Source organism: Ambystoma mexicanum, chromosome 1q (genome assembly GCF_040938575.1).
Source record: "Ambystoma mexicanum isolate Mex_15411 chromosome 1q, UKY_AmexF1_1, whole genome shotgun sequence".
Classification (NCBI taxonomy): Eukaryota; Metazoa; Chordata; class Amphibia; order Caudata; family Ambystomatidae; genus Ambystoma; species Ambystoma mexicanum.
The window spans coordinates 318,384,741-318,398,315 of record NC_090922.1 but is presented as its reverse complement, the minus strand read 5'-3'; the positions used below and the strand labels follow the sequence as shown (position 1 = coordinate 318,398,315).

Here is a 13,575-nt window from a genome sequence, read left to right as displayed (position 1 = left end):
CATTTGTAACGCGCCTATACACAAGTGTTTCAAGGCGCGACAAGGCAGGGAGGGAGGAACAGGGGGGAAAGACAGACAACAATCCTACTAGGCCAGGTGTCATTCAGATCGCGCAGGGGTAGGGGGAAGGGGAAAAGGGGAAGGGGAGAGGGGGGGGGAAGTGCTGAACCGGGTAAGTAGAATAAAAAAAAATAATAATAAATAGGGTCAGCTGGTGGCAAGTGCAAGGTAAGTGCAGACAAGTGCTGGGAGAGGGGGGGGCTGTAAGGGATGCAGAGACAGTCCCGCAGTGCAGGGGTTGCCAGGGAGGCAGTGCAAGTGGAGAGTGGCTGGGCCAAGGACCGAGGTCGGTGAGAGTGGCCCAGGTGCAGGTTCATTGCAGTTTCAATGAAGAATTAGCAGGGGAGAGGGAGAGAGAAAGCAGAAGCAAAGAGGAAGGTTTTGAGGTGCTTCCGGAACCAAAGATGGTTCTCCTCAAGTTTTAGGGAGGCAGGAAGGCTGTTCCAGAGGGAGGCCCCTGCCGCAGAGAGAGATCTACCCCCAGCTCGTTGCTTCGAGAAGCGGCTGACCCTGAGGGAGTTGGAGACAGATGAGCGAAGGGCTCGGGAAGGAAGATATTTAGGAAGAGAGAGTTGAAGGTATTTAGGCCCCAGAAGGCCTTGTGGACAATGCAGAGGGTTTTGAACTTAATCCTTGCAGCCACAGGGAGCCAGTGTAGAGATTTCAGTCCTGGAGAGATACGGTCCCTGGGCTTGAGGCCAAGGACAAGTCTTGCAGTCCTGTTCTGGATGAGTTGCAGAGGGTGGAGAGTAGAGGCAGGCAGATTAAGATGGAGGCTGTTACAGTAGTCCAGCTTCGAGAGAACCAGGGCTCTGGAGACCGTGAGCTTCTGGGGGAAGGAGAGGAAGGGAAGAATACCTCTGAGGAGGTGCAGCTGGTAGTGAGACTTCTTAGAGACGTCAGTTATATGAGGAGAGAAGGAGAGTGTGGAGTCGAAGATGACGCCGAGGTTTTTTGCCTTGCAAGTAGGAGCAGGAAGCGGGCCAAGAGAGGCTGGCCAGAGCGCTGCAGGGAAGGAGGAAGTGGGTGTGCCGATGAGTAGAATCTCAGTCTTACTGGCATTAAGGCAGAGGTCATTGGCGGCACACCATTCCTGGATAGCAGACAGTCGGAGATGAGGGAAGGAGAGGAGGAGGCCGAGGGTAGCCTGAAAATGAGCTGGGTATCGTCCGCATAGCACTGAAAGTTGGGGCAGAGAGTGGCGATGTGGTGGGCAAGGAGTGCCAGATACTGGTTGAACAGCCAGGGAGAGAGATTAGATCCCTGGGGGACACCACAGGTAGAGAAGATGATGCCAGAGAGGAAGGACCCCAGTTGGACCTGGGAGGGTTGATTGGAAAGGAAAGAGGTCAGCCACGCCAGGGCCTGACCAGTGATACCCAGGTTATCACGGAGACGGTTGAGCAGGATGGCATGGTTGACAGTGTCAAAGGCAGAAGAGAGATCGAGCAGAATGAGAACACACGGAGTGTTGGAGTCGAGGTTCGAGAGCAGGTCCTCACGGATGTTCAGGAGAGCAGTTTCCGTGCTTCTGGCAGCTCTGAAGCCAGATTGATGGTCATGAAGACTACCAACAGATTCAGCATGGAGGTTGAGCTGGGAGATGGCCAGTTTCTCCAGGAGCTTGCCCAGGAAGGGAGTGATGGAGATTGGGCGATAGTTAGCTGGGCAGGCGGGGTCGGAAGAGGGTTTCTTAAGAAGAGGATGCACAAGGGAGTGCTTAAGGGGGGGATGGGAAGACTCCAGAGGCGAAGGAGTGGTTGCAAAAGTCAGCCAGGGCAGGGGCCAGGGAGTCGATGTGGTGCTTGATAGTTTTGGAGGAGCAGGGGTAAGCCTGTTTAGACGAGACTTTCATAAATCGGACTTGTCTGGAAACCTCGTCAGCAGAAAAAAGGGGAAAGGCAGAGAAGGAGGGAGGAGGGGTGGCTGCAGAAGGGCCAGAGGGAGAGCCAGGAAGAGATGGAGGGAGGTGATAGGAGGAGAGTGTGGACAGGATGTCCTGTGTTTTAGAGACAAAGTGAGAGGCCAGTGCAGTGCAGAGGGCCTGGGAGGGGACAGGAGAGGTAGAGACTGCAGCAGGGTTGGCAAGCTCCTTGCAGATTTTAAAGAGTTCGGCCGAGTTGTTAGATGCAGCAGAGATGCGGGCTTGGATAAGGGCTCTCTTCTTGGTGAGAACGGAGAGACGGTATTGCCTTTGGAGCAGGCGGCAGGCCAGTTTGTCAGAGGATGTACATGAAGCATGCCATTTCCTCTCTGCCACCCTGCACTTGCATTTTAGGGTGACGAGATCCGAGTCATACCAGGAATTGCATTTGGCTTTGGGCTTCAGGCGGATTCTCATGACAGGGGCAAGGATATCAAGACTATCAGATATAGCCGAGTGGAGTGTGGAGAGGGCTGTGTCAGGGTGGGAGTCAGCCGAAAGGGGTGGGGGGGGGGCAAGAAGGTGGCAGCGAAAGCCTCAATTGTCACGCGCTTCATGGGTCGGATGACCGAGAAGGTGGTTGGCAGTGATGAGGGTGGCTTTGCCTGTGAGGTAGGGAGGGTGAGGTGGGAGGATAGGAGAAAGTGATCACTCCAGGAGAGAGGAGTGGAGAGAGGGACCGAGAGGGGAAGGTCAGAAGAGATCAGAGCATCAAGAGTGTGCCCTGCAGAATGGGTAGGCCCAGACGGGAGAATAGAGAGTGAGAGAGTGTCGCAGAGGTCACAAAAGAGTCCAGAGGGGGTACAGGAGGCATCCAGGTGGATGTTGAAGTCACCAAGGAAGAGGAGTTGAGTGGTTGAGGCCAGGAGTGAGGAGGAGAGGTCAGCCCACTCAGAGAGGAAGGAGGAAATTTGACCAGGTGGCCGATAGATAGTAGCCACTGTAAGGGAATGGCTAGGAGAGAGAGAGAGTCGGCAGACAAGACACTCAAAAGAGAAGTAGGTCTGCGTAGGAGTGACAGTGGCAGGAATCCACTCAGGGAAGATAAGGGCCACACCCCCTGCACGGTTGGGCCTGGGCACGGAGAGGATCTTGTAACCGTCAGGTAGGAGTGTGTCAAAGCTGGTGACAGAGCTGGCCGTGAACCATGTCTCAGTGAGACCGAGGACATCCTGGTCCAGTTCCTCGAGAAGGTGACAGATATCAGAGGAATGTTTGATGGCAGAGCGAGAGTTGAGTGGCAATGTGGAGAAGGTTGCCATCCTTGAAGGACTTCCGGGGAGGGGTACAGATCAGAGGTACGCCCTGCGGAGGTGTAGAAGAAGGAGGTGAGGAAGGAACAAGAGAGGGGGCAGGGAGGGAGGGTAGAGGCAAGGTAGCCGAGGACAGAGGAGGGTGGACAGCAGGAGAGGAAAGGAAGTTGATGAGGTGTGGGAAGCATCTATCAAAGAGGTGAAGGTTGGCCTGAGGGCCTTGGACCAAGACGGTCCCATTAGCGTAGAAATTAAGGATGGCCTTAGAGGAGCTGAAGGGGGCCAAGAGGACATCCTAACGGGTGCCACCATTAATGGGAGAAGAGGAGAAAGGAGAGAGCACAGAGACCATATGAAGGGTCCATAGGTCAGGCGAAGGCACGAAAAAGAGGATGTCAGTAAGAGTTTCCTTGGAGCAGGCACTAGTGTAGGTGTCAGCGATAGGGAGGCCTGGGTTGGAGACCAGGATGTCATTTTTAAACTTTTTCCTACCAGATTTAGTGAGGAGAGCAGGATAGTCAATAGAGAAGCAGTTAGAGAAGATAGGCGAGATAGAGAGCACCATGGAGTAGGAGGGAGTGGGGGGGGGAAGACAGACGATATGAAAGCACGAGGACAGTGAGCGGCAAGGCCAAGTTGACCACTTTTCAGAAAAAACAACGGTAAATGCGTATTAGGTACACCCAGTGGAGAGGCCACCTAAGTTTGAGAAACCTGCGAGGGGAGAAAAACCCTGGTTTACCACATTTTAGGGAACAACAACAGAACAACAGTAAATGCGTATTGGGTACACCCAGTGGAGAGGCCACCTAAGTTTGAGAAACCTGCGAGGGGAGAAAAACCCTAGTTTACCACATTTTAGAGAACAACAGTAAATGCGTATTAGGTACACCCAGTGGAGAGGCCACCTAAGTTTGAGAAGCCTGAGAGGGGAGAAGAAACCCAAGTAGCCACAACTGAGGAAGACAGTGAGGTGAAGGCACCATGCGCATGAGGTGAACAGGTGTAGGTGGTATGGACCGGCAGAAGCTGGAGATAGAAGGCGAAACTGGCGCCTGGCGTCCCCTGCGGACACCTGCAGACACACAGGGAGCCGCAGTCGTAGGAGCTGCCCTTTGCCTAAGGGGCCCTTAGCCGAGGGGGCTGCCGGGCAGGGGGGCTGCCCAGGGGGGGTGGGATGGAATATAAGGCAGGGGGAGAGGAAGGGGAGGGGGGTGTGGGCGGGAAGGGAGAGGGGAAGGAGGACCAGGAAGTGAGGAGGAGGGAGGGGGCAGGGGGCAGCACAAACGTGCACGGAGCGCAGTAAAAAAGCTAAACAAACAAAGAAACAGAGGAGGCTTAACTGGAGCCCAACGGGGCTAGGAAGGCAGCCTCAGCAGCAGGCCACACGGGGCTACGGGCGACCGCTCGAACCCGCTCTGGCTCAACAAAGAAGCGAGCGTGGTGAGCGGTCGTTCCGTAGTCCCAGAGCGGCTGCAAGGACAACCAATCAGAGGGGGGGTGGGCGGGAAGGGAGGCGGGAAGGGAGAGGGGAAGGAGGACCAGGAAGTGAGGAGGAGGGAGGGGGGAGGGGGCAGGGGGCAGGGGGCAGCACAAACGCGCACGGAGCGCAGTAAAAAAGCTAAACAAACAAAGAAACAGAGGAGGCTTAACTGGAGCCCAACGGGGCTAGGAAGGCAGCCTCAGCAGCAGGCCACACGGGGCTACGGGCGACCGCTCGAACCCGCTCTGGCTCAACAAAAAAAAGAGAAAGATCCCAGATGTAAGGGTAAACCTTCAGGAATCCCCTCTGTCAGCTTAGCCTTCACACATGATGTGGATATGCCAATGGCAGGGGCAAGCTTTCACACTCCAACTGAAGAACCCATTGGTGTTCAAGCTAGAGTTTTAGTATGTATGGGACTGTGGGAACAACAGAACATTGAAGTCTATAATTCCATTCCTGATAATAATGGAATTATTGTAAAGACAGTGTAGTTGTAAATAGTCCGGACACCCCTGCCATTGTAGACACTGGGAGCAGTATAGCTGTGGTAGATTAAAGTTTCTTTCAACCTGGGAAAGTTGCTAAGGCTCCCAAAAGGCTTACAAAGTTAGCAGGAGGTCCCGTCCAAATGTATCCCAGACTGCCAGTTAACATTAAATGTAATTACATGACTGTTAAAATCATTGTGAGTGTCCAGTCTGAAGTGCCATTAATGACTTGAAGGCCCTGGTGTAGTTTCCAGCACCCCAAAGGGGGAAAAAAAGGTGCTTACAAGGAAAGCAAGGGAGGCAACCTTAAGAGACCTTCCAACTGAGACCAAGGGGAAACCCAAAGTCTCCAAAGGAAGGAAGGGCCCCAAGCCCAAAACCTCCTCGAGGAAGAAAGTTCCTGTAGAGGAGAAACCAGAGGTCATCCCTGTGACCCCACCACCAGCTGAGGCTGAGTTGGTGCCAGAAGAATCCCCAGAAGAAACATCTTCTGATGAGTCGGAGGTGGGGGAGATTCAACTCTGTTTGGAAGATCTGGATCCTAGAGACCACCCTGAGCTGCAGACTTTGCTTGCAGAAGGTGGACCCTCCATGACAGATTTCAGTAGGGGACAGAGAGAGGAACCCTCTCTAGAAGGACTGTGTCAGCAGGCAGCTTCCCAGAGTGAAGAGCAAGACCCTGGGAAGCATAGGCTGTACTAGGAGGATGGACTCCTCTACAATGAGCCTATGGAATCTGTTCCATGGAATCTCAGGAGATTGGTCGTACCCACAGAATTGAGTTAATTCCTACAGTTAGCAAATGAAGTCCCCCTGACTGGTCATTTGAGCTCAAAAAGGACCAAGGAGTCGTTATAATTGTACTTTTACTGGCCCAAGATGGGTGCAGAAGTTGAGAAACACTGTAGGAGTTGCCACACTTGCCAGTTATCTGGTAAAAGTGGAGCCAAGAGTGTGGCACCGTTAGTGCCTCTCCCAGTAGTGGGAGTTCCTTTTGAGAGGGTGGGGATTGACATTGATGGTCCCCTAGACCCTCCAACTTCTTCAGGCCACCAATGTATATTGGTTGTAGTGGACCGTGCCACTAGGTACCCTGAAGCTATTCCAATGAGGATTGTTACTGCTCAGGCAGTGGCTAAGGCCCTACTTGGTATTTTTTTTACCAGAGTAGGAATTCCTAAAGAGGGTGTTTAGAAGAACCACTTAGAAGAAAGTGGGATAATCTTCTGCCATGCCTTCTTTGTGTCTATAGATATATTCCTCAAGGTGGAGTGGCCTTTAGTCCCATTGAGTTACTTTATGGTCATCCTGTCGGAGGCCGTTTGGCCCTGATTAAGGAAGGTCGGGAGAGTGCTGCTTACTTCAAGCCAGTAAGGATTACTGACTATGGGCTAGAGCTCTGACAGATGGCACAGATGATAAGAGGCTTCTGGGAATATGAAAGCTGGTCAATCTCGGTACAGGCAATGGTATGACCAGAAGGCTAACATGGTGGCGTTTACTCCAGACCAACAAGTTCTCATCATGGTTCCTGTAAGACAGAGGGTCTTACACAGGACAAATGGACAGGCTAAGAAAACTTGGAGATGTCAACTACTTGGTAGACTTGGCCAACCCCAAGGAGGCCCCTAGGGTCTTTGATACCAATCGTCTGAAGGCTTATGGTTCCATACAAGAGGTTGGAGCTTTGCTCTTAGCCTCTGATCAAGAAGAAGAGGACAGTGAGCCTCTCCCAGACCTTCTAAGGGGACACACTTCAGATGGATCAGTAGAAGGGGTAAAACTACTAATCTTACACTGCAGCAACAGGAGGAATGCAAAGATGTGTTTAAGTCACTTTGCCCCTCTGTTCTCAATTGCACCAGGCTTGACCCCTTGGGGCCAACATGACATTTACACTGATGATAGTGTACCTGTTAAAAGTAGGGGCTGCAGGATATCAGATAATGTGAGAAACCACATTAGAGGAGATCAACAAGATGCTTGACCTTGGAGTGATTGAACATTCCACAAGTCCATGTGCTAGCCCAGTTGTTAGTGCCAAAGGCAGGAACTAAGGAACTTAGATTATGTCTGGACTATAGGGCATTGAATGCAGTTACCAAGACGGATGCCCATCCCTTGCCAGGGACAGATGAACTGGTGGATAAGCTGGGCTCAGCGAAATTCCTCTGTACTTTTGACCTGACAAGTTGCATACTCCGTACCAAAAAGGTGTACATTGTAATTTATTAGTTATCGGTTTCCTTCTCGCTAGGAGGCAGATGGGATGTTGCGTTTCCATTCGATACAGGTGTGGTGTCTGGGATGTCTGTTATGCAGTGTGTGCAGTGGTGTTAGTTCAATGCCACTGGATTATTCAACACTGCTAGGGTGTGCCTGAGTATTCCCTGTTTTGGCTTTACGGGAGGTGGCCGTTGTGGAATATTCCTTCTGGGGGAAGAGCACAGAATGAGCATTAAATGGAGCAATGCGAATCAAGGGTGAGACAAAAGCACAACTGCAGTTGCGTTTCATGGCCATTCTGAAGCCTTGCTTGTCTTTTTCTGTATCCGTCTCCCCTGGGTACTGGCACTTGATTTTGGACACGTGGATGGACAGTTCCTGAGTACTAAGGGTGTCAATAGGTAATTCTAGCAAAGATTAAACATTTGCTCTGTCCTCAAAATGCTGATTATTCTCCTGAATGTAGAAGTTTAGTTAGGTATATAGGGCTTAACACTGCTGACTTGAAAGTATTCAGACTGTAAAAGAGACAGATCTGATGGTACTTTCATTAGCCATACAAAGGGATATATAGCACATAATTCCTGTGTTTTCAATGGAACCACCAGGTTGAGCATATTCTTTTTATGTATTCTATAAGCCTGCCTTGACGTGGCTGCCCATACAAAAATGCCACGTGTAAGTAGTTAAGAACCGATGAGAAACTAGCGGGATTTTGGAAACCATAATAACTTTATAAGAACTTGTATGACACTGAATACTTATTGAATTCTTTAAAAAATGTAAATCGTTTGAAATAGGATTCATGCAAGACCTAAGATTCTGATAAGATCCTTATTAGAAAAACACTTAGGAATTGTATAGCTGAGTGTTGTCTCGTGTTAATCTCTGCCTTTCCTCTTCCTTCCTCTCATCTCTACGTCTAGTCTGAGATTCAAAGTCAAGCTCTCTAGCTTGGATGCTTAGAGGAACCCTCTAAGGTTGAGACTTCCCTCGGGCTCATTATTGAATGGTTATTACGTTTTCATTTGGGCAACAAACTATAGGTAATGGTCCTTTTGAAATCTATTGTAATAGTACCCGAAGACGTCGCTAGGCCTAGGATGTTAACAACCCATTAATATGGTCCTCCTTAACAAGCTTTATCTACATTTTCAGACATTACTGAAATTGTTATTCGAGCAATTGATAGTCTCGGGAATGTGCAGTGCCATGCACTGCCAGTTGGGGGCATCTGCAGACAAAGGCTTTTCTGTCAACCTGACAGTATTGATTCAAGGGAGAGTTCGTCATTTTTGGAGCCCAGTACCATGATCTGTACCCAAATGAGTCCCTCACATAATACGGCAGGTGCAAAGCTCTTAACAACATGAAATCGTTTTGAGGTCACACGGGAGCGAAGTACCCCACTAATTCCATAATAATTTTGAAGTATGCGCTGAAATAAGTATTTTTTAAATAATGTGTGCCCGTGGTACCCATGTTTTGAAATGAATGTTCAGAAAGGCTTTGTACGTCTCTGTCGTCTGAAAGTCTACCCTAAAATGGACTAATTACCATTGATCGAAAGCGCTTGACATAGAACATACATCATAATTATTATGATTATTAACCTACAGGTCCTACACTGTACTGATCTGAACGAAAATGAGCAACAGCGAGAGAGGCACTCTTACTGTTGATAAGAATCCTGGTAGCGAACAAAGCATGTTATGTTTTGAAATCCATTAAACAGCTTGCCGTCACGTCTACCTAACATGCCAATTTTGATAGTCCCTGGGCCTGACATGCCTTTATGGACCAGATACCAGGTTGTGCTTCTTAAACCCGTCTCCAGGCTGAGAGCTTTTGATATTTGGAGCAAGAAAGCACACTGTATGTAGTCTCTAGCAACAACATTACAACTCATGGCTACAACCCCTCTCATGATTGTCCTTTTATATAATGTATTCACTTTTTACGAAAAGTAGGTTTGTTTTTTATTGCTGGTATTGCATGCAGATTGTGCACACATTTTGTACGTTAACTGACGTTCGTGGTCTGTCAAATAAAACCATTTATGTGTGTTGTTGTTAGTGTCAAGAGCTGTTTAATGAATACAAAAACTGTCATGCTTTGTACAAAAGACCGTTACACCACCGAAATTACTTACTCTCTTTGCGCCCCCACGTTAGGTCAGTAATCGCTATTGGTTTAGTTCAGTCAATTCACTGGGAAAATTAAACAAATTGCATCGAGCAGGGTTTTGCCTTATGTAAGAAAATGCATCTGTAAACTGCTAAGAGGCATGGAACGCACGCTGCAGCCCAGTTGCCCATCTTTCTGATTAGCCAGATATGCAGGGGGTACGTTCGAAACACGACTGGCAATATACATTGTAGGAAAGGCTGCATTCTTACACCTACCTGACGCCAAGCAAGGCATGGGGGGGTAATAGCGCTAGGAAACCGAGATGAGCCGTTCTCGCGCGGCGCTGCGTGTGCGCGCAGCAAACATCCGTGGGCTGGCCATGACGCTCTTTGCTTACTCTCCCGCACTCTCACAGGTGTACAAAAAGAAAGCGGCGCTCAAGGTGGAAGACATCAGCCACCGGCTGCACGAGCAGGAGGAGGACTTCGCCGGCCAGGCGGCCCGCTACCAGCGCGAGATGAAGCACCTGCAGCGGATGCTGCTCGACAGACAGGAAACTCTCGACCAAGTGCTGCAGCAGAAACGGTAAGGCGCTCGCGGCCCAGTGCCCGCCGATTGGATGTGACTGCTGGAAGGAAGGGCAGAAGGCCGCCGGCGCACAGGCGCTAATGGCTCTCCGCCTCGCCCGCCTGCGCGTGCCATCTGCTCCGCTCGTGTGGACCGTCTCAGGGGCATGGATTATCCATTGTGGAAGGGCTCCGACCACTCCCCCAACGCCCCCCCCCCCCTCGCTCCCCACGTCTGTTCTCTAGGAGACATTCGGGAACTGCAGATGTTCACCCAATTGTGGTGAATTTTACAGGGCTGCGCGTGGACGAGTGTGGTCAAATGTATGCGAAACTTGATAGCAGAAACACGTAGCAACGGCAACCACACTAGCCTCCCGCAAATGTCCGATACTTGAATGACAAATCACCAACATTCCAAACCCGTATCTTCTGCCTACAGACTACTCTCCCCGCTCAACCCCAAGCATAAGACAAAGACGTGTGTGGGGAGAACGTGCTTTATTAGGCAGGAGCTAACTTAAAGATGCTCTGTTTTGAGACAGTGCGTTCTGCTCTGAGCTGGCGCTCTATCCATAACCTCTTCCTCGGGTCACCTGGGAAGCAGCCCTAGGGTCGGCTGATAAGCACTTCCTTCAGAGGACTACATCTGCCCCGGCAAGCTATTGACCCTGCCCCTTCCCTGGCTGAAATCTCCATGCAAACCTCCCACACCCACCTCCTCCCCTTGTCCATCGCATTACTTAACTCTTGATTTCTTGCTTGGCCTCGTGGCAGTCAGGTCTGATGATCTTCATTTCCATTCCTTGCTGCTTCATTCTTCATGTTTTGCCAGTGGTCGAAGTGTAAAACAAAGAGAAGTGGAACTAGGTTCTCGTGGCCTCTCCCCTTTTTTGCTCACCTCCACCCCCTGTACTCACTGTCACCCCCCAAAATCCAACCCCATATAGGATCCTTCGTTTCCTCCAAGTCACCCTGCAACCCTATGTTTTACAACAGTTCTAGCAAGACTTCAGAAAACACAGTGTGCAGCTTCATGCAGACTCCCCTTTCAATCCCCCACCATTCGCACCTCCTAAGGGACAGGCCCAGGACCGTAGCCACACACGCCCCTCCATTTCCTGTAAACACTGCTGCACCTACAGCAATTCATATGCAGATTTGTTTATTTGGCTGCTTGGGGATGCGTTTTATGTCTGAAGCAGTCTATTGAAATTAATTCCACCAATTCAGGCATACAAGATAGTGCACTGACATGTTACTCTGGCTCCCCAGTAGGAGTGACATTTTTTTTTGTTTTTAAAGTTGCTGTCCTGGAACGGTAATACGGATTACATATAGTAATGGGATGATCATGGATTGCCCCAACAAGTGAGGGAACGTCGTTCCCTCTAGTTCCCACTCACTTTGACCTCTGTGTTTTGCTCACCACCCACCCCTTTTTCATTTCCTAATAGTCTCCCAAAGGTCTTGCACCACAGGGTGCTGTAATCACTCTTGACTATGCTGGACCCTTGCGGTCACAGCCAGCACTTTTTTCTTTGGATGCGTTTCGTAACTATGAACTGCATGGAGGATAGGGTGCGCATAAATAGGTGTGGATGAGCACCCACACACCTTCCCCTACAACATAAGTGCCGTGCCCCACAGACTAGCCCTGTCCTAACGATATCTCCCACCCGCACTAAGATGACACAGAGACAGGTAGTTATTTATTCTGATTTTAGGATTCTTATAGAGACTTATTATGCTACAAATGAATCCAATATCTGAGGAAAAGTGGACTCGTCATTTTGAATCTATTTATAAAAAAACATCATGTGAATTCCCCGCACCATTGTTCTTAGTTACCATTGATAAGTCAGTGGAATATTTTACATATTAATTAGTACTCGTAGCCATTAAGAAAGCTTGCTCGTCAAGAGCAATAGGTCCAACTGGTCTAAGCAACTTGGTCTTTAAAAATGCACCTGAGCAATGGGCAAACATACTTTTCCTATTTTGTAAGAGATTGATAGAGACTGGGGTTTTTCCAAACATCCTGGCAGACTTTGCACATTCTCCCTATCTTTAAAAAGGGGGAAAGGTGTGATTCGGTTAATTATAGGCCGTTCATGATCATGGATGCTGATCAAAACAAATTTGCTTCAGTCTTATTGTCTTATTTAGAGACATGGGTGACTAATTATGGGAGGCTGAAAAGGTACCATGATGGCTTTCACAAGAATTAATAGTTTTATTATTAAACTACTACATAAAACAGTGTGGAGTAAAAAGTATGATCATGTGTATGTGGCATCAATAGATCTCTCGGCAGCGTTTGATTCTGTTAACAGGAATTTACTTTGGAGTAATTTAGCCAGCTGTGGGATCCCTGAAGGATTACTTGAACTACTTGTTTTTTTGCACAGCAACTCCAATACACAGTTGAGGCTGGATAATCAAGCCCAGTTATCAGAGAGGATCTACACTGATACAGGACTGAGGCAGGGATGCATTCTTGCTCCATGCCTCTTTTATCTGTGCCTCTCTGATAGCGAAGAGGATCTTTTACAGGCAGATTTTGCCTCTCCTAAGGTTACCAATTTTAAATAAAGCTGGATAGCCTATGCAGACAACATTATGTACTTTGTTTGTACACAGCTTGGCCTGCAAAGATTAATCACTGCATTTTATGCTTACACTAAAAAAAAGTTTTAATTTAAACTCGGGGGGGGGGGGGGGGGGGGAGTATGGAGTTTACTAATTTAAATACATCAAATAATACTTCTCGGTTTTACAATAAAGAGACAATAGTGATTGTAGATTGTTTTATTTGGTTTTTCACATTTTTAATAAACCATTCAAATTACGAATTATGGAGTTTCCCAGGTCTACTACTGAGGTGCTTGCAAACCAAATGAAACTGATCAATACAAACTATTGTACATTTTCTGTCCTGCCATTGCTGCGATTTTACGAGAATAAAGTTGTTTCTAAATTAACCTATAGTATTGAAGCCATGCAGTACTGGGTACTTGCAAAGCTTGAAAGCTATGAAGCTTTGATTTGGAGGAAATCTCTGAATTTACCGAAACTGTAGGCATGACATGGGTCTTATCTCCCTCTCTATTAGAGTCACGTGGAAATATCTGAGCTTAGTATGTGCATTTCTACTTCCTCTTAAAAATTCTCGATATGAGTATATGGGTAGCCTAATAGAAAGTGGCAAGAATCGGGCTATTTGATGCAATGGATCGAAATATGTACTAAAAATGAGAGCTTGGGCTTCACATTTGGGGTCTTGCCATATCTGCTGGTTCGAATTAAAAAAGCTATGTGTGAAAATGATTGGAGTCTGACAATCGAAACCATGCATAGTTATAGTTCCCTCAATCATTTGTACTATGAAAATAAGAAGTTGGGCGTATTGCCGACATACTTGTATCTTTTCCAAAGTAAG

General features: G+C 48.5%; 2 protein-coding genes across 4 annotated transcripts in view; one reads left to right on the top strand and one right to left on the bottom strand.

The window, feature by feature from the left end:
* Positions 1-9,987, bottom strand: part of LOC138527818 (E3 ubiquitin-protein ligase RNF182-like) — a 143,556-nt gene extending 133,569 nt beyond the window's left edge. Inside the window, exon 1 of the mRNA XM_069639115.1 lies at positions 9,843-9,987. The gene's annotated coding sequence lies outside the window, so the exon portion shown is untranslated. The remainder of the gene's footprint in view (positions 1-9,842) is intronic.
* Positions 1-13,575, top strand: part of CEP89 (centrosomal protein 89) — a 1,655,177-nt gene that overhangs the window by 1,522,586 nt on the left and 119,016 nt on the right. For all 3 annotated transcript variants that reach the window (XM_069639099.1, XM_069639094.1, XM_069639107.1), the window contains one exon: positions 9,983-10,152. In XM_069639099.1, the coding sequence (XP_069495200.1) occupies positions 9,983-10,152 (170 nt within the window). The remainder of the gene's footprint in view (positions 1-9,982; positions 10,153-13,575) is intronic.